This window comes from Perna viridis, chromosome 8 (assembly GCF_037379345.1).
Source record: "Perna viridis isolate PV_CMFRI_1.1 ecotype Kerala chromosome 8, ASM3737934v1, whole genome shotgun sequence".
In the NCBI taxonomy this organism is placed as follows: domain Eukaryota; kingdom Metazoa; phylum Mollusca; class Bivalvia; order Mytilida; family Mytilidae; genus Perna; species Perna viridis.
The window spans coordinates 20,668,549-20,688,167 of record NC_142452.1 but is presented as its reverse complement, the minus strand read 5'-3'; the positions used below and the strand labels follow the sequence as shown (position 1 = coordinate 20,688,167).

At 32.5% G+C, this 19,619-nt stretch overlaps 1 protein-coding gene across 2 annotated transcripts in view; it reads right to left on the bottom strand.

The window, feature by feature from the left end:
- LOC148609780 (uncharacterized) overlaps positions 1-18,336 on the bottom strand; it is a 29,311-nt gene extending 10,975 nt beyond the window's left edge. Inside the window, exons 1-8 of one of the 2 annotated variants that reach the window (XM_088540954.1) lie at positions 18,132-18,336; positions 11,397-12,182; positions 9,990-10,040; positions 9,347-9,469; positions 7,887-7,922; positions 6,857-6,935; positions 5,524-5,726; positions 4,572-4,677 (exon numbers count right to left, since the gene is read on the bottom strand). In XM_088540954.1, the coding sequence (XP_088397080.1) occupies positions 4,572-4,677; positions 5,524-5,726; positions 6,857-6,935; positions 7,887-7,922; positions 9,347-9,469; positions 9,990-10,040; positions 11,397-12,071 (1,273 nt within the window). In that variant the 5' untranslated portion in view covers positions 12,072-12,182; positions 18,132-18,336. Of the gene's footprint in view, positions 1-4,571; positions 4,678-5,523; positions 5,727-6,856; positions 6,936-7,886; positions 7,923-8,595; positions 8,728-9,346; positions 9,470-9,989; positions 10,041-11,396; positions 12,183-18,131 lie in introns of those variants that run through there. The other variant, XM_088540955.1, reaches the window with a different exon arrangement.
- Between the last annotated feature and the right edge of the window lie 1,283 nt (positions 18,337-19,619).

Genomic DNA, 19,619 nt, shown 5'->3' with positions numbered 1-19,619 from the left:
AATACCAAAACTAGAGGCTCAAGACAGCCTGAATCACCCACCTGGTTTACCATTTGCTTATTTGAAAAACTTGAGGAAAGAGACAGGCTAAGTTAAAATCAACTGAAATTATTCATAGCATTTTCATCACCTGAACCAGAATTTTGCTAAAGGCAACAATTTTTGAATTTTTTTTCAAAAACCTGTCTTATGACCCCTAAGTTCCATTTTTAGTATAGGCTGCCATATCTATTCACAGATTAAAAATCACAACAGTCATTTTGAGCACAATACACTAAAGAACTATTATGCTTATTTTCATTCAATGATCTTAAATGGTTTTAGAGAAGAAGATTTTCATAATATTGTACATGTGAACAAAAAACAACAAAAAAACTGTTTCAGGGGTCGTAATTCCTACAATTAGTCAATGAATGGTTTTGAAAATTTCGGCATAGGTCCTTCTCATGATGCTTAACAATTTTACCCTATGCCAGAAACTTGCTAAAGGCAATGGATTTTTGAGTTATTTGCAAAAAACTGCCATCTGACCCCTATGTTCTATTTTTAGTAATGGCGGCCATGTTTTTTCATGAATCAACAATTCCAACAGTCATTTTGTGTGGGATACCCTAAGGAACATGAATGCCAACTTTCACTGAATTCTGTGAAATGGATTTTGAGAAGATTTTCAAAATTGCACATGCGAAAAATGCAAAAAAACTGTTTCAGGGGCCGTAACTCCTACATCAGTTGACTAATCATTTTGAAAATTATGGCATAGGTCCATCTCATGATCCTGAACAATATTACCCATGCCAGAAATTTGCTAAAGGCAGAAGTTATTGAGTTATTTGCAAAAAACTGCAATCTGACCTCTATGTTCTATTTTTAGTAACAGCGGCAATGTTTTCTTGTGGATCAAAAATCCCAATGGTCGTTTTGTGCAGAACACCCTAACGAACAATCATGCCAAGTTTAAAACCAGTCAGTCCAGTAGTTTCAGAGGAGAAGATTTTTTTTTTTAAATTTGTCCACGACGACGACAATGGACGCCAAGTGATGGCACAAGCTCACTTTGCCTTCCGTCAGATGTTAACAAATACAGTAAAATGGAATTCACAAATACAGTAAAATGGAATTCACAAAACCAAATCTCTAAAATTAACACAACTCATCCAAACAAATTTATAAGATCAAGCAGTTCAAGAATACAGAGATACAGACTGCTAAACATTATTTTCGACTGCCTGTCTCCATCCTTTATCCACATTTCACCATGGTACTCTTCTTTCAAACTATATTGTACGACATTAAAACAACAATAAGATCCTTGTATGTGTTTATTTCTAGTCTAAAATGTTCAATGAATTATATAAGATAACAACCTATTCTATTCACTATTTACAACTGAAATTTTATAGGTAGATTTCACTGCATTTTATAAAACATATTTCATTTTTTACAACACAATTTATTAAGTTCAACTTATTTTGAAAAATTTAATTCAATTACAGGTGAGTCTCAAATGTTGGGAGGGAGTCATGTCTAAAAAAAAACGAAAAACTAAAACAAGTTAAAATCAATACATCTATTCTATTCAGACTATATTTATATAGAGAAGACCCAGTGTCTTTCCAGTTTAACCTTAACTTCATGGTCAAATAGAGATTACTCTCATAAGATGTTCAGACAGTACCTTCATATCTTAGATTACAATGTGGTCGAAAAATATTATGATACATTTATATGTGTTGTAGAATTAGGAAAAGACTCATTATAGGTTTAGTTTATCTACCTTCGTATGTTCACTTTATTTGGTATTCCACATTAAAAAAAAACTCCCAAAAATTATTTCTTTTATTCATGTTTCATTTCATATGAAAAATATGGTTTGAACATAGGAAAGACAAGTATTTTTACATTAAATGCCTGAAGTGACATAAAAGAATATCTTAATGTAGAATAGAAATAAAACCATAGAATTTGACCCATTTTTGGTGTCATGATTGTAATAATGATTGATGCACAATAGATTGATACATTCAAAAGAGAAAAAAAACATTATCAAACAGTTCCCTGCTCTGCAGGTTTGAATCAAATAATTTTAAAAACTTCCTATGAGAAAATTAAAAAGAGTGTAAAAATATATAAATCTACCAAAGAAAAAAAATCATCCATTATTAAAATAAAAGATTTTTTAAATACATGAATATGAACTTTATTCCTTATTCGAAAATCTCAATAAATATTTGGAAAATGTTACAAGAATTAATTATTCTGACCAATGTCCACAGCTAGTAAATGTTGTAATGATAATGGTTTATACAAGACTATGTACAATAAAAGCTGCCATGTCTGTCAATCTGTACACAGTTTAAAAAATCATAGCTCATTGGGCACTATGTGGCAAATATGTTAATCGGTCTGTGCACATGAAAATATCCTTCAAAATGTGACATAACCACTATTTTTAATCTTTAAAAGTTTCCACAGCTTGAAGACCACTAGTGCATAAGATAACTACTCCTATCAACAATAGTAAATATTCTGTCCACTTGTGTCACAGATAGCAGACTTTATGTGGCATACTGTATTCTGTAGCTGTTCCGTCATAGTTCCCTGAAAACATAAAGAAATGGCATTACGTCAGGCCAAATTGTTTTTGCTTCATAAAAGACAATTTTCATTATTACTGGTACCCATAGAAAGAACCAATGAATGAAAAGATCACAACATCAATATAAAAAACTTAACCGATATTGGTATGGAGTAATGCCAAATCTTTATGTCTTTATTAAAAATATTAAAACCTGCCACCTTTTGACATCTAATTGTTGTAAGTAGGAAAAATAATATTATTATAAATTGTTTACAGTGTAATTGTGAACAAATGGGATGAAAAATTGCACAAATTTGATTTATATGGTAGAAAAGAGAAACATTAGTTTACTGAAGTGTCACATAATGATCTGCACTAACATTGCAAAAGTATATAAATTGATTTTTATTAATATTAATATTAATTTTTCTAGCATTTTAAGACAGGCTGTTGCTGAATACAGGTGATGACTGATAGTTTTTCTCTATAAATAGCTATTTTATCAATTAATTTAAACAAAACCAAAGACCAAGTATTTAGATTAGATTTAATGAATTAGATTTGAATTAGGTCTGGACAAGCCTCTTATAAAAGTCCCAAATAGTTTCAGTTTCGTCATTTCAATTTGAATCATGAATCAAGACACAGATAAATAGCTTCCAGAAAACCAACAAAAGTTCGAAAGTATGTTTCCAAGAGGTTACATTTGCCAACACTGAATAGCAAAATAAAGCTAATAACAGAAAGGTCACCACTGGTGATTTTACAAGGTCAACAATCAAAGAGGAAATTGTCAAACTCGGAAGTAAATATACAGTTAAAAAAAACAATCATAACTGTAAAATCCACATTTGAAATAGCGGAATTCCGTTATAAAAAGGATAAAAATCATGTCTAGGTAACCACAATTATTATCTAAGACTATGCCCCAAAAGGTGGACGAAAGATTTCATTCAGTTTATATAATATAATGGCAGCTCTGAAGACCTGATCTTCACCAGTTCTGAAGCAAGCCATGTTTTACTAGCAATATGCCATAGTGATACTTTCAGTTGAAATCTTCATAGCTAATGGTATCACTTTATACAGAAATTTTCATATAAAATCGTTTCTTTATGAAATGGCAACATCTTAATCAGAGCATTGTAATGAATATAATTTTCAGTGTCACCAACATGAAACTGCGTCTTTAATACTTGCCAAAAAGACCTCAAGTTAGTGAAAAATCAAGAAAAGAGAAATATGCTTTTAGTGTGTCCACCCATGTGTTTCATTAGAAGTCCTTAATCTAATATTTTATTTCATCAACTTCAGTATTAAATATGCTTTGTGGCACATCATTAAATCCTTAAGCATTTTTGCAGGACTTTTAACTGCTGAAACACACCTAAAACAGTCTTTGACCAAATAACAGTGCTAAGATAGTATGGTGAACAGATCTGATTATAAAAAAAAACTAGAATAGCTGTTTTTGACTGTGAACTAAGTCCACTAAAAAAAAGTCCCACTCCAAACCCTAGAAACTAAGACATCAAATACACAGATGATGTAGCTTGCATTTAAATCAATATCGATAATTGGGCATACCTATATAAAGATTCTTTCAAATATCAAATGGCAAGTAATTGCTGACAAAACTGTGATGACACTGTATTAAAACAACATGGCCAAATAAAAAAGGTGTGGGCAGATGAAGGGATATCTAGATCACTACATACCACCTGCTTTCAAAACAGACAGCAGGTAGTAATTAAACAAGTGTAAAATTTTACAATACAATCAATCTAAATTCGAAATCTCTTTTTACTTTCCTAAATCCAAACTACAAATTTTGTGAGGTGTATAAAAAGCATTTTCGCAATAAAATAAAACAAATTTTTGCTCACTACAACAATTGGATCAGTCTGATTTAAACACAGGCCTGTACTCCATTCCATCCTATATCAATCTTATTCTAATCAATTATAAATAAAAAGCCTTCAATACTTACAGCCAGTAAATCTATGAGCATTCTCTTCCAGTTCAGGAAGTTCCATATTAATTCCTCCATCATCAGGGTCATCAGCTGTATTGGTCACTAGTCGACTGTTGTATATCTAGATAAATAACATCAAACTTACTATCTTCTTACAGTAAAATGTGAAATAAACATAGAGGTCGAGTTTTTTTAATTAATATTAGATTTGCCTCAAAACCTTGAATTTTCCTGAAATTCCAAGTTAACTGATAGGTCCATTTTGAGTTCAAGAAGTATATGAGAAATCTTTCAATTGAGATTTTTTTACAACTGTGTCCATTTTCTACCTGTATGAAAAATATAAAATCTCAACGCTTCCTAAGGAAGATCTAATACACACAGGATGCAAAGTGGTCATTAAACATACAGGATTTCTTTAAATTTGTTCAGAGGGGGTCTAAGAAAACACAGGCAGTGGATAGCACAAGCCAAATTTCATTTTCAATTAAATTTTATCCATTAGAAATCAAAAACTTGTGTTTTTTAAGAAATGAATGCTGGTTTGTAATATACTAAAATGGTGAGAAAGAAAGAAATAATTACACTGAATGCACTAGAAACTTTTAAAATTAAAGGGAGATAACTCTTTGATCTGTACATAATTCAGTTAATTTATTAGGGAACTTTGAACATATATTCTATGTTATTCACTTTTAATACAAAAAAATAACTGTTCGTTCTGACTTTAGAATGAGTTTAACATTCCATAAGAACAAAATAAATGGTGGTTATAAAATTTACTCTGTACCAGCCATATTAAAGGATCTGCCTAGTTTCTATAGGGACAGTCTCTTAATTCCCATTATATACTTCATTTAGAAAGGATATTATTGCAAAATAAAATAAAAAAAAAATAAAAATAGAATTGTTGAAAAAAAAATGTGTGTCTGCTGATCAAAATTCCACTTTGATAGAGAAAGCTAACCTCTAGCAGTTTTTCTGACTGAATATTATTGCCTGGTGACTGCATTAAGGTTTCAAATGTCTTAGCCTTTTTCTTCACTACAGCTGTTTGTGGAGTTTGGTTGACAATATCGTGGGTGACCTGCATGTTCATCTTTAGTTCTAGAATTGGTATGTCTGTTTTTTTGTCAACTATCAACTTTTCAGTCTTTCTCTTCTTCCTAGCTGTAATAAGAAGAAAGAATTATGTAACACCCCAAAGAACTATTTTTCAAATTTTTTAGTATAAAAAAAAAAGATAACTCTAATTCATCGAAAAGAATTTGAAGGTAAAAACAACTTAAAATGGTTGTAATTTTGTGTAAATAATCTGATCATATCATACTTAAATAAAACCAATGTCAGCATAGGAAAATAATTTCCAAGTTGTTCATACGATGTTCCAAAACAGACAAATTTTTTTCAATTCAAATTTTCCCACCAATTTTACTTTGCAAAAATTCCTGCTTTTTAATAGCAAAATATCAACGAAAAGATGAAGAATTTGACTAATAAGCTTGTTAAATGGAACACATGATTAACTAATTCAATTTTTCTTGTCATATTCGGCAAAAGGTAATTTCCTTTATAATACACGTTTTTTTTAATGTAATCTTTCAAGGCCAAAAAAGAAGTCCCTCAAGTCTTCAATTGATTTAAAGACTAGATCTAATACTGTGAAAGTACTTTTATTCCTGGGTACCAATTTTCCTGGTTTAGAGGAAAATGGTCAGTTCGTGAATTCTTGAATTCGTGGATTTGACAACTCTGTCATACAAACAAATGGAATATTTTCCTTTCGTTAGGAACCTAATTTCGTGGTTTATTAAACCCACGTAAATTGGAACCCCACAAATAATAATATTTTCACAGTAAGTTTATCTACAGCAACGATAGAATATTATTAATCTGAATTATTGCATGAAACACATTGCTAGTTTTGAAAGAGATACTGATTTACATATTGACTTTATATTGTGTTGTGTTCAGAAACAGTAGGGAAGTTCCTCTGATGAACCAGTGACATCAAAAACCCCAAAAGATTATGGTGGTTCTTACACTGTTCATATCTAGTAAAAAATGATGGAGTGCATTCTTGACTCCATGTTTGTTGTATAGAAAATATAATGATACAGTATTATTCAAAACTTTCAAGCAAAGGATTATCATGTTGCAGCCATGCCTTATTGTTCTTTATCAACTACTAAATAGAAAATACTGAAATACTATTTATTTTTTATAAAAAAAAAAAAGGCTGGCATGATAAAAAAGTAAATAACAAAGTTTCCAGAAGCATGGATTCCCTCATGTCTTACGTTTAGGAACAACTGATGGATCATTATCTGGTTTCTTTGTGACAGTTGTAGATCTCTTCAATCCAATACCCTGTTCTTTCTGTAAAGAAAAACAAACTACTTATCATAAAGGTGTCAAAGACAATTATGCTGTATTTTTCTGTACATGTACATTTCTTAAGTCATGCAAACAATTTTCTGGAAATTATACGCATTATAAGTGCTTGTTAAAACCCTGTATCGTCTACCCTATATCAAATCGCTAGACCTATATCACATATCTTATATCACATCCCTTCACTGACCATACTTGAACTATGGTTAAAATATATGATATAATGAACATGACATGTTTAAATCTCTATCACATGCTGTATCAATCCTTGACCTATATCACCCCATGTGCTGGTGGCCCTTAGGTGATATAGGAGTCTTGTTTTGATACAGCATGTAATACAGATTTTGACATGTAATATTCATTATATATCATCCAACAAGCTGGTGGAACTCAGTATGATATAGGGGTCTTGTGTGTATCCTATTACATGGCATGTGATACAGATATTGACATGTAATATTCAGTGTTAGTACATGTATATATTGCAGGTATATAAACAATACATGCATTAGTGTATTGTAATTTAAATACACTTATACATGTATATTTGTATTGTTTATATTCTGCTCGAAAGGGGGGTTAAGATACAAGTAGCTTTATTTTTAAATTTAAAGTGCAAGGCTTGTTGAGTGTTTTAAAATTGAAATTGAAGAGAGTGTAGACATGTACAAAGTACAGTGTAAGATTCTGTTTGATTGATTTACATTCGTATCTCATTCTTAACAACTTCAATTTTAAAACAGTTCTCTTTGTATATAATGTCCTAAAAGTAAGGATTTGATGAAGTTGTGGTGAAATTTGTACCATTCATCTGTCAAGAACAAAAAAATTCTCTAGAGACTGACACTATTATTTAAGTCAAGATATGTGAAAATTGAGCTCAAAGTGAAGATACATGTATAATGATTCTCTAATTACATGTATTTATCTTACCAAGACTGGCTTAGCTTTTGTCTTGTCTTGCAAGTTCTGAAATGTATGATTTAGTATAATTATGTAATTATTATAGAAGGATTACATATTACATGTACATGTATCTTAAGTAGAATCTGTAGCAGTTTGATACCATCTTTGTAATACACTTTGTTTTTCAGGGAAACACTTTATTATGAGAACAAGATGTCCTGCTGGCAAAAACAACAAAAGTTCATCTTATGATGATTTTTACATGTAACAATCACATCAAGATAGTCACATCCACTTGCAGGTACGAGATCACAATTAATTCCCCTTGACTTTTCGTTGAATACGAATATAGTTCCTTTTTTTTAGTGTGTTTCTTCCTGATTTTTTTTCTTTGCTGTCATAAACTTTATTGCTTAGTATTAACTGCAGAAATGTAGGGCAAGGATCAAATTTACAAGGTTTTTTTTTCATCCTGTATTTTTATGTGGGAGTTGTGATTTGGTCCTATCAAAGAAGGTCAAAATTTAGGACATTTGGCAGTGGTCACTTTTCATGCCTACGGGTCTCCGAAGCAAAGTTGCTAAAATGGTGAATTTTTCTGGCACTCTTATAGAAATCTACTTCCATACATGTTTCCATATTGGTGAAGTTTGAATGAGTTTGAAGCAGTGGAATTTTTTTATATGTCAAGATGGGTCTGTTGAAATGCACTACGAAATTAATTGTGTCCTCGTACCTGCATCTCTACTTGAAGTACCACGTCTAGTAGCTATGTGTAATTTTATGGTCCTTAGTACTTCACTTGTTTGAATTTCTTACTGGGTAAAATGAAGACAACTGTTTTAATGCCGTAAAACATACATACATGTACACAGCCATAAAACATACATACATGTACATGTACACATTATTTACTGTAAATTCAGAAATTATAGTATTTTTATAGAATTATTACAAATAATGCAACTGGCTTAAAAACTAAAAAAACACATTATGGCATTACTTTTGCAAGATTTTCTTCAAAATAGTAGGGCTTCCTTTAATGGCAGGTAATCAACATTTCAGTATTAAATACATGCAAAGATTCTAATTTACTGATCAAATTGAATAAGGCTACTGCTCTATTTGTTATCTATTGGAATACACATACTACTGTGGTTGTTAACACAGGATGATCTGAATCATATACATAATTTCTTGTGAGAGAAAAATGGACAGGATTCATGTTGAAATTCTAAGCAAAAGAGCATTTGAATATGTTTTCATACATACTGACAGTATGGAAGCCGATGATGTCATGAAGTCCAATTAATCTAATGGGAATTTGATGTACACTGAATGTCCATAACAAAATATACATGTGAATCAGGCATAAGTTACTCTGAAATCATATGAGATTTATCAGAAATCAACAAATATGAAAATAATTCTTATCAATATGGCTCTTATAAGTAAAACTGTACCATAGACAATACTATGTCACCTACCCTAGTGCCTCTTTCTTCATACAATTTCAGTAATTCCTGTTTTCTACTCTGTTGTGAAGTGTTCATTTGCTGTACTGTTTTAGGTTTGAGGAATATTTCTCCCTCCCCTGGCTGATCATCATCCTAAGGAATGATACATTTGTGTACTGACAAGTGCTTGTGCATGTGAATATTAAATATTGCTTCACATACTGATAAATTTATAAAACTGATATACATGTACATGTAAACAAAGATCTAAATGTAACATTCAATTAGCAAGTAGAAAAATTTTCTTAGATATATATATATTTTTTTTATTTTAATTTCGCCATTTAAAAGATGAATTATTGTTCAATTTTTTGTATTGGTCTGAGTTTCATAAAAAAGTCATCATTTCCAAAAAATTCTCAAAAGAACTCAAATTTCAACAAATTTGAAATCCAAGATCTGCGGTATTCGAGGAAATTCTCAATATGAGATTTTTTATGAAACCCAAGCCTGATTGATATAAGTTGAAGGATTTGAGGAAAATCTATACTTGAGATTCTTTTTATTAAGATTCTGGGCACTGGTAAGATAAAAATTTCAATATGTAAAACAAAATGTACTGAAGGTCAAGTGTAAATATCTTTTGGTCAATAGTTGGGTTAATTTTACAAACCTGAAATTCAAACTGGTCAGTTGTTTCTGTAACAGGTTTCTCAATGGTAGCCTAGAAATGAATAATTGTTCATATAGATAAGTATGGCCATGGTTTGTTGGCTTTTACAACAAAACAGCAGTCACTTTTACCAAAGATTGAAAGGGTAAATTCATCATATTCTATTACATCACAATGTTTTTTTTACTACTGTAACATCATTACTTATGATCAACTTTACACTTACACCTTCCCTTTCTTATACTTAGGTTAAATCACAATTACATGTAGTATATAAGCTTTTGTTGATATAAAAATTTTTTTCCATGGAAATAATTTTGGCTTTTCACTTTGTACTTGCAGCCTATGCCAACCTTTATGTATTTTTATCTACATGTACATGTAAATTGTATAATACTGATAATATCTGATAATAGAATCTACAAATACATTTTATTATAAGCATTATACAATTTACATATAAACAAATGTAATGCAATGTAAACAAAAGACGGCCATTTTCTTTTTTCTTTTCAAAGTGTTTTGGAAGTATCTGATGGAATAAATATTGTTTGGGAATTTAATGTGTTCTTTTATAAGGTAATAATTCAGCTTCTTAATGTTGAAAACATTATGTGATTGTGCAATTATTCAACTTTGCATTTATAAAAGCCACATGCTTTTGGCCTGGGTTGAGGGAATTTTTCCCAGAGTCAGTTTTGATTGGTTCAGTATCAGATAATAATATCTGATTGACACCTTCATTAAAATTAATTTGTGGCCAGGTGGGGTGACTGATAAAGAATCTTGTCGGCAATGTCATAACATTTACTGGCTTCTGACATTTGTGTGGTCATACGGTGATCAACTGACCATAGCATGTTTACTGCTAATTACCTTGTAGGATGCACTAAATGGCCTTTGGGCACACACGTTTCCTGTCGGAATTGATTTTTAATCTTCAAATTTAAGTTTATAGCACAGTGCTGGTAGCAATATAGCACAGTACCGATCTCGATAGCACAGTGCTCAATCTTGATAGCGCTGTAAAGCGCAGCGCTTTCAGGGCCTGGGGAGAACACTGTGTAGATGATTGCTTGTCTTTTGTTCAGTGACATGAAAATCAATGAAATTCTTAATTAATAACCTATATACAAGTATATACATAACAATAGAGAGCATGAGTATCATAAAAAGTATGATCACTTGCCCAAAGAATGCATGCACTTTAGTTCTCGACATGCACACTACAAGTAGTTCAATCAGTGTTTACTGTATATAATGTTTGATGCCAAATCTTAATATCTTAATGCTCATGCCCTCCATTAATTATCCTTTTTTCATTTTAGTGTTATCATCACCACCTCACAAATCAAGACAAGAACTAAGATTAGTCATTAACTGAAAGATAAGGACACATGTACCTACCACTTCAGTTTTTTTTACCACTGGAGTTGATTCCATTACATTACTTGTATTTTTATCTTTGTTAACCTCTTTCAGTAGGTTCCCACCAATATCAATACAGAACACTCCTTTAGGTGTCTCTTTAATCAGCTCCAGATATTCAATTACAAGATCACACAATTCATCATCTTTGATTGGTCGTATGAAGTATGCCACCCCATCTTCTGTATACAGTGATTTTTTATCTATGTCCTCTAGCTGACTATCAATCCTTATTGCATGATAGACCACTTCTTCATCAGATATATACATCATAACATCTGACCCACTGTCTTCATTTGAACTTATAGGAAGTTTGACTGACTCCTCTGTTTTAGCAGACTCACTTTCATCTGGGTCACATGGTTCATGTTTAATTGGAAAAGATGCAAATATCTTTTTGGTCAGATTTACAATGCGAATGTCCTTGACAGGTTTTTGAAGTCTAACATTAGGTTGTTTCCCTTCCTTGTTAGATCCAACTGGTTTCCCTGATGCTGCCAGCTGTATATTGTCACTAGAGCTAGAAACTTCAGTTTCGGACTTCTTTGATGATTTGTCTTCTCCTGCTAATCTGTTAGCATTGTTTTTTCCTCCAGCCTTACCTTCATTATCTCTATTCTCTTCCCCAGATTTACCACTATTTTCTACTGTCATTTTCAGGATCACCTTATTGATGATTATCTTCTATGTGTAGATGTACATGTAAGACTGATGGTTGTACATTTAACCAGTCCAACCTTCATTCTATGTTTTGCAGCCAAAACCCTAAAAAATATAACACTGTATCAAGTCAGGGTTCAATATTTGAGATACATGTACGAATGAAGGCCCCTCCCAAAAAATTATAGCACCAATTAGTCCTTTGGAGCAATTAGATATTTTCATTATTAACTTATTTTTTTAAATGAATTACCTAATACATGTATTGATTGACCTGTTTTGAAACATACATTGTACATTTTGTAGGCCAATAATTATATTCCTGTATACACATCTAATACATGTACATATATGATGGCAAACTTTTCTTTTATAACAATATTATGCATGAAATGAAAGTGTCAGCATATATATTTTACCTGTTACTGTAGTAAATCTTACATTTATTCTGTGGGATTAATGGGGGAGAGTAAACAGGTAAGCAAAAAATTAGAATAATGACATAAATTTTGAAAAATTTCAATCAACCAGTTTTTACTAGTATTGACCACTTTGAGGTATTGACCTGGGGGTCAGAGATGCCCAATCTTGATTCATATTAAAGAATACTTCTCATAATAATGCTACTGTCATTGTTTGTTTGGTATGGTTAAAATTAGCAAATCATTTAGGGAGTGCAGGGAAAAACAATGCAATGATGTTTGTTAATTGTATACCAATTGAGGGATATCAAATCATTGTATTTACTTTATATTTAAAGTACTAAGGCAAAAAAAGTAATATGTCTGTTTTCTGCTTCACTACCTACCCTATTTTCTGGTGCCTACTCTAAAACATGTTATGGCCATTTTGGCTCAACCACTTCTAAAGTCTAGACTCCATTAACTCAATGTAAAATGTTGTTGAAAAATAAAATAATTTCCGTAAATACAGTACACTGTACCTACCCTATTTTTTTCTTGATGGTAGCAGGAAACAAAGGTTATACCTAAAAACTTATTTAAAATTATTTATAGATTCCACGGTATAATTATTTTACTTTAATTTGAACTTGTATTGCACACCAGCACCTGAGTGAGATGTTTTTTAACCCAGGGTTATCAAGAAAACATGCATAAAATTGGGGACCGTCAATATAGGTTCATCAAATACCTATGTTCTCATGCATTTTTGCATTAGTTATAGCCTGACCAAAGTCAATTTCTCAGAAAACAACAAAATTATTATTTATGCTGATTCACCAAAACATATTCAGATAAAGTCCATGTCATTATTGTTGGCCCTTGTGCTTCATATTTTTTTATTTACGTTTGACTTATATAATCAGTAAAAATCTAGAGATCTCTTGCAGTGTTCATTCTAGACTGCGCCTTGTGCCACTGGCGCAGATATTTTATGTATGATGCACAAAAAGTGTGGCACGTGGGCCCTAAGGGTGCACAGCATTTCGTAGGTCGATCTCTGAATTTCCAGATTTTTTTTTGTTCCGTTTCTGTTATTTAAAGCACCAATGGCCTTGACAATTTAACAAGAGAAACAAAAGCAAAACCTTTCTTTTGGCCAAAGCAACTAATGGAAAGTGTAGGCAGTGCCACATGGGGACACACACATTTTCCCTGACCCTGCTGGCAGCACCCAATAAATTATAAGATAAAACAGATAGATTCTATTATATTACCATATTCATACCCCTTTAATTGAAAATGACCCTGTTTTACTGCACTTTTCTGGAATGTACACTGCTCTCGAGTGATTATAATTGCAGGTAGGCAAAATCCTGTGGTAGAAAAAATTATTTACATCTGAGGAATGACAGTGGCCAAAACAGGTCATCGCATTAGGGGCATTACCGCAATTGACATGGAAAGGGTTAAAAAGAAATGAGATTTGCTTCATGAAAAAAATCATTTTCTGTATATGCGTTGGTCAACTACTAAGGATTGATTGGCAACGACTACAGACTGGAAATTGGGCAGACTGAAAATACAGGGACTGATGAGAATCTAGAGCTCCTTCCAACACTTGAAAGTAAGCAAATTACCATAAGAGACCTCAAGGGCTGTTGACATGTACTTGAATTTTTTTTTAAGTGTTTTCAAGTTCACATTTAAGCAAATAGCTACAAAAGGTACCTTCCAATTATTATCATATGGTACATGACAAATCATAGCAAGTACGGTTTGATCATCAGGGCATTATCTAGGCGGCAAAATGGAAATTTGCAAAGAATTTTCTAAAATGGTTGAAAGTCACTAACTTGTGTATTTTCATGATTGAACTTGATTGATGTCATCACTACAGAAGTTTTATGGTCGTCATCACGAACTCGTGGATCGTTATGGTGTATCCATCTGCACTATGAAAACTGATTTATTCAATGGGTCATAATTTTCCTTTCCTCTTTGGTCTACCCCGGACTTGACTTTTTATGAGCAACTCCATGGGTGTTTCTAGAAAAGCAGAAGACGCTTACCCTACCGATGCACCTGGTCCATGCTCCCAGTTTTTAGTGGAGTCTGAGTTGTTCATTTGCTTTTGTTACTTTGTATGTATGATTTTAGTTACTTTATGTTCTTTGTTGTGTATGTCTGTTTTCCATGTCGGGTCTTTGTCCCTGGATTGCATTCTTTTGATTACCGCTATAACCTTGGTTCCCTTGATTACTCTTTCAAGAGAAATGAAGCCACTGTGCAATTTGGACAAAGAGAAATAATTCTAGCAGTTCAGGTAATAAACAACCAAAATGGTGGTGATTTTTGTAGCTAAGGGAAAACTTAAATTGCAAGAAGTTCACTAAATTTTCGTAAGTTCAAAGCAATCCTGGGAATATTTCAACCCTTTTGACTAGGATAATTGATAAAACCAGCAGAACCAAAATGAATGAAACACATTCAACTGATGAGTTCTAAATCATGGGAAACAATCTCAAAAGTTAAGGCACATGTACATTTTGTGTTCCTTGATTAAACTATTCAATTTGATAACAACAAATAATTTATTCAATCACTGACTGACTCCTGCAGATTTATGTTTTACAAGAAAAATGTTAATAGGCAGGTTCAGCTTGGATCACAGTTACGTGTTTGAGGGGGCCTGAAATGACACTTTGCTTTGTCAGCCTTTGATATGGTCAAACAAAGATAATTAAGCTAGAGTTAAAATGGAATGAACTATTGCCACTAATTTTAAAAAATTCAGGAGTACTTATTGTATAATACATGTACATGTACACATAGATTACCACTTCAAGATAGTCATTCATTAGAACTCTAAATCATATGAAAATAATTCCACTAAACAATGTATATGTATGTCTGTGCAGGTTGATTTGAGCTGTGTATCACCTACAGTACGAACAGAGATTATTTACATAAATTATCTTTTCTTTTTAAGGAAGAGACTATATGAAGTTGCACACCATACTGAGACTTTGAGAACATGCAATTAAGAAATAAGTTCTCAATATCAATCTGATCACCTACTATATTCAATTAAAGTACTTTTTTATACATGTACTATTCATTTGCAAGTACATTGTATACATGTAGAAAATACAATTACAGTATCAAACTTATCTACATGTAATTAGTTTATTATTTATAAGAATATACATGTATGTTCATATTAAGATATAACTTAATATCAATGTGATAAAAAATTCTTGAGGTGAAGTATGATTTCTCCCCATTCATGACTCATTTCTCCCTATCACTCCTGGAAGGGAAAAGTCACTTCTCCTATTCACTGATTCCTAGATTATGTCCTGCTCATATGCAAATATCCGATGACCTAAAATGGTCTACTCAAATAGCAAATGAGACTAAGAAAGCAAATTCCACCCCGGGCTTTCTATGTAGGAATATCATGTACTGCTCACAAATGCAAAAATACTTGCCTACAAAAAAATGTAAATCTCACTCGTAAGATCAATTATGGAATATGGAGCTATTGTGTGTGACCCATTTTCAATTGGGGATATAAACAGAGTAAGTACAGCGACAAGCAGCCAGTGACAGAGGAAGCATCACTAGCATGCCAGCAAGACTTGATCTAGACAAACTAACAGAACAACGCACAAGCCAGAGACATATTTTCTTGTACAAGGTGGTTGAGGGACTGGTACCTGCTACTGAAGCAGAAAAATACCAGATACCAGATCTGCCAAAACGCCTCTTAAGATCTAAGAGACACATTGACTTTCAAACCCACAATATCATTGACAAACAAATGCGGAACAATTCAAAGTGTTTTGAAGTGCCATCTACAGTGATTGGGAAGGATTTTAAGAAATGGGACTATGGGCCTGATTCAGAACACACCAATAGGCAATTTTGTATCAGAATGGGCCAATCATAGATACCAACAGTCTTTTCTTTCAAAATTCTCAACAACTAGCCCGGATAATAAAAGGACTGTATAGGTTTCAACTAGCCAAAAGACAAGTAATGTACAAATCATTTCACTAGCCCGAATAAATTTGTACTACCCCTCAGCTTCGGGCTAGTGGCTAAAGGCAAGCACTGTACCAATGGGATATTTTATTTTGAAAGAAAAAGATGTCAATTATTTAATTTCATTAAACCCTTTATAAAGTCAAGTGTAAATGTTCACTGTCATTTTCAGTTAGCTGTTCACTAATAAATGTTGCACTTCTAAGCAGTCTGTTATTGCAGCCTTCCATTTCTTGAAACTGGAAGCAACACTTACATTGCTTGTAGTAGTAGACTGGGTAATTAATGAATTATTTGTTTGATCTTTGTCACTCGTGTTGATCTCATGGTCATTATTTTCTCCAGTGGTATAGATTGTTCAAAGAAGTGGTAGTTAAAGAGTGTGTTTTGTCCCAGTAGAACATTTACTTTGGTGCCTTTTAAACTTTTTTATATCTTAAGAACAGTACAAATATTTTGTCAACACAAAGCAACATTCAAAACCAATTTAGGGTATTTGGTAGTATACATGTACATGTACCATAAGTTTGAACAAATTAATCTTGTGTACTAGACTGCGAAAAATAGTTTTAATTTGAAGATTTAAACAAATTAAAATTCCATACTTTATCCAACGTGTATCTCAATCCTTGCCATCAATTTTTCTTTTCTTTTCAGTACTAAGTAATTTTCATAATGCCGAGATAATATCAATTATCATACCCCCCCTCCTCAGTAACAAATTAAAGAATATCTCTCGGCTTGACAAAAATATTAGATTGAAGGATCACATCAAAAACTCAACAATTTTATTAAAATTAAGTTTGAATAAGACTACAAAAAATATGTCTGGAGGACTCTGAACAGCAAACATGTTGGTTTTAAAATGACAACAATGGCATAGTTGGTACCTGCATGATTGCCATAATCTGATTGGTCAATAAATTTACATTGCTCTATTATTAACATAGGAAAATTTGATGAAGGACAATATCACTGCTAATCTAGAAATATCAATAGACCATGGAAGTTGGGGGACTTGTAAGGAAAAAAATAAGTTGTTTCTGGTCAAAAATGAAATTTTCAAATTCTTCAAATAATGTTGACATTTGGGATAGTTGGTACCACAATCTGAAAGTTAATGCGCCATGTTGGCGTACAGCATCAACATGTTTGTGGGACATTCTTTGTATTAATGTGCAATTTGTGCATGGCCTTCCAACTCACTGCATCTAGCAGAACGCAACAATATCTTATCTTCTTTTTCGTAAAAACTATATTCAAATGGAATCAACAGGATAACATCACAGTCAACTCTACCAGTACCAGCTTCCAATCTGCTCTCACCAGTGATCAATTTACTAGTAACTCTTTCTCCCTATCGAGTAAATGCCAGATTTGGATTCTTCGACGTGCACATACACAGTCACAGACACATATAGTATACAAATTAAAACATGTCACTGACATTGTCAAGACAGTCTGTCAGTGTCTGGTATACGACTGTAGACGAACTACAAGGTTGAAGAAACGGGGAAAAATGCATTATGACAACACGTTTTAAAACAATCAAATTATTGCAAAATGATGTGGTCTTAGTTGACAACGAGTAAATCTTTGTTACCTTCAAGATCTTGCATCTTTTCTAACAACCGGAAATGTGCCTTTTAGCGTGCGGTGTGACTAAAGACCAGTCCAATGACCAAACACATGTTAGTAATTTTGGTCTCTCTGTCGTATCCCGAGTCAAAATGTTAAATTCTATGCGATCTCTTGTATATCTGAAAGCAAACTGGATAGCAAAATTAAATATATCCATGCAAAGTACTCTGGAAATTTTAGGTGATTTCCAAGTGTTTATGTTACTATAAATAGTACTTTGATTTGCCCAACTACCGAAATAGGTCTCAACACTCTAGCGTAACAAGACACTTGTGACCTTTAATTTTGAACATTTCACCATTGTTCTCATCTTGAATGACTACAGGCAAACCTGTTCACGTTGGAATTATTCAAAGATGGCTGGACCGAGATAATTTAGATAAAATTTCATTTTCTGTTTTAAATTATTAAAAAAAAAAATGATTCAGAGGGGGCCTCGGGATATTAATTTAAAAAAAATGCTAGTCAAGAAGTTTGTTTTCAAATGCTATATGGCCACATCATTTATTTATTTTCATTTATAGATACTGTGCAGTAGATTGAATCTGGAGACCAGACATGCATTTTTTGCCGGTTTATTTTACTATAGGTAGTCATCGAAGGCCAGATTATTTCCGTCAAAGATATCTGGGACATATAGATTGTTTGTATGTACCTGAAGGTATCTTTTTTTTTACAAAAAATGTCAGCCCCCTTATTATACAACACAGTTTATTTCAGCCGAGCAGTTTCAGGTGGTCAGCGCACTTGCTACAATAAGGTTTAAATCTCATATAAGTTTTACAAAGAACGATAATTTTAATTTTAAATAGGATAATCCACACCGTATATATCAAGTGTAGTTGCGTTGATTTAAATCAGCCGAGCAGTTTCAAATGGAAATGCGACACACTTACAAATATGTAGGGTAAATTATAGTTAATAAATTTTAAAATAAAAATAGGACCAATTACTTACATCTAACACATTAATACACTATCCTTTATTTACGATATAGTATAATCTTCTGTAACGCTCCTTGAGACGTTTAGGCTTCCACACTTACGATACCTAAACGCACGCGAAACGCTCACCAATCGTGCGTTTAAACGAACGCTTCTATCGTGCGTGGTAGAAGAACCGTGAAAAATAATATCAACAAATAATTTGCCGGAAAAAACTAACCCAGGTCCCAATATGAATATGAATTTTCAATTTTTCACTTGAATCTAAGAAGCATGCGTAATAAATTGGATTACATTGATAGCATTTGTGATGAAGCAGATATTATAAGTTTAACAGAAACGCTGATGTTAAAAATGAGGATCTTCAAATTGATGGTTATTATAAAGACCCTTTTAGAAGAGATTGGAAAAGCTCAGGAGGAGGCGTCATGGTGAATGTGAATCAAAACCTTCATGTTAAAGTCGAACAAGAGGTCTATCCTTGAATGGGGAAGTTTTATTGTTAG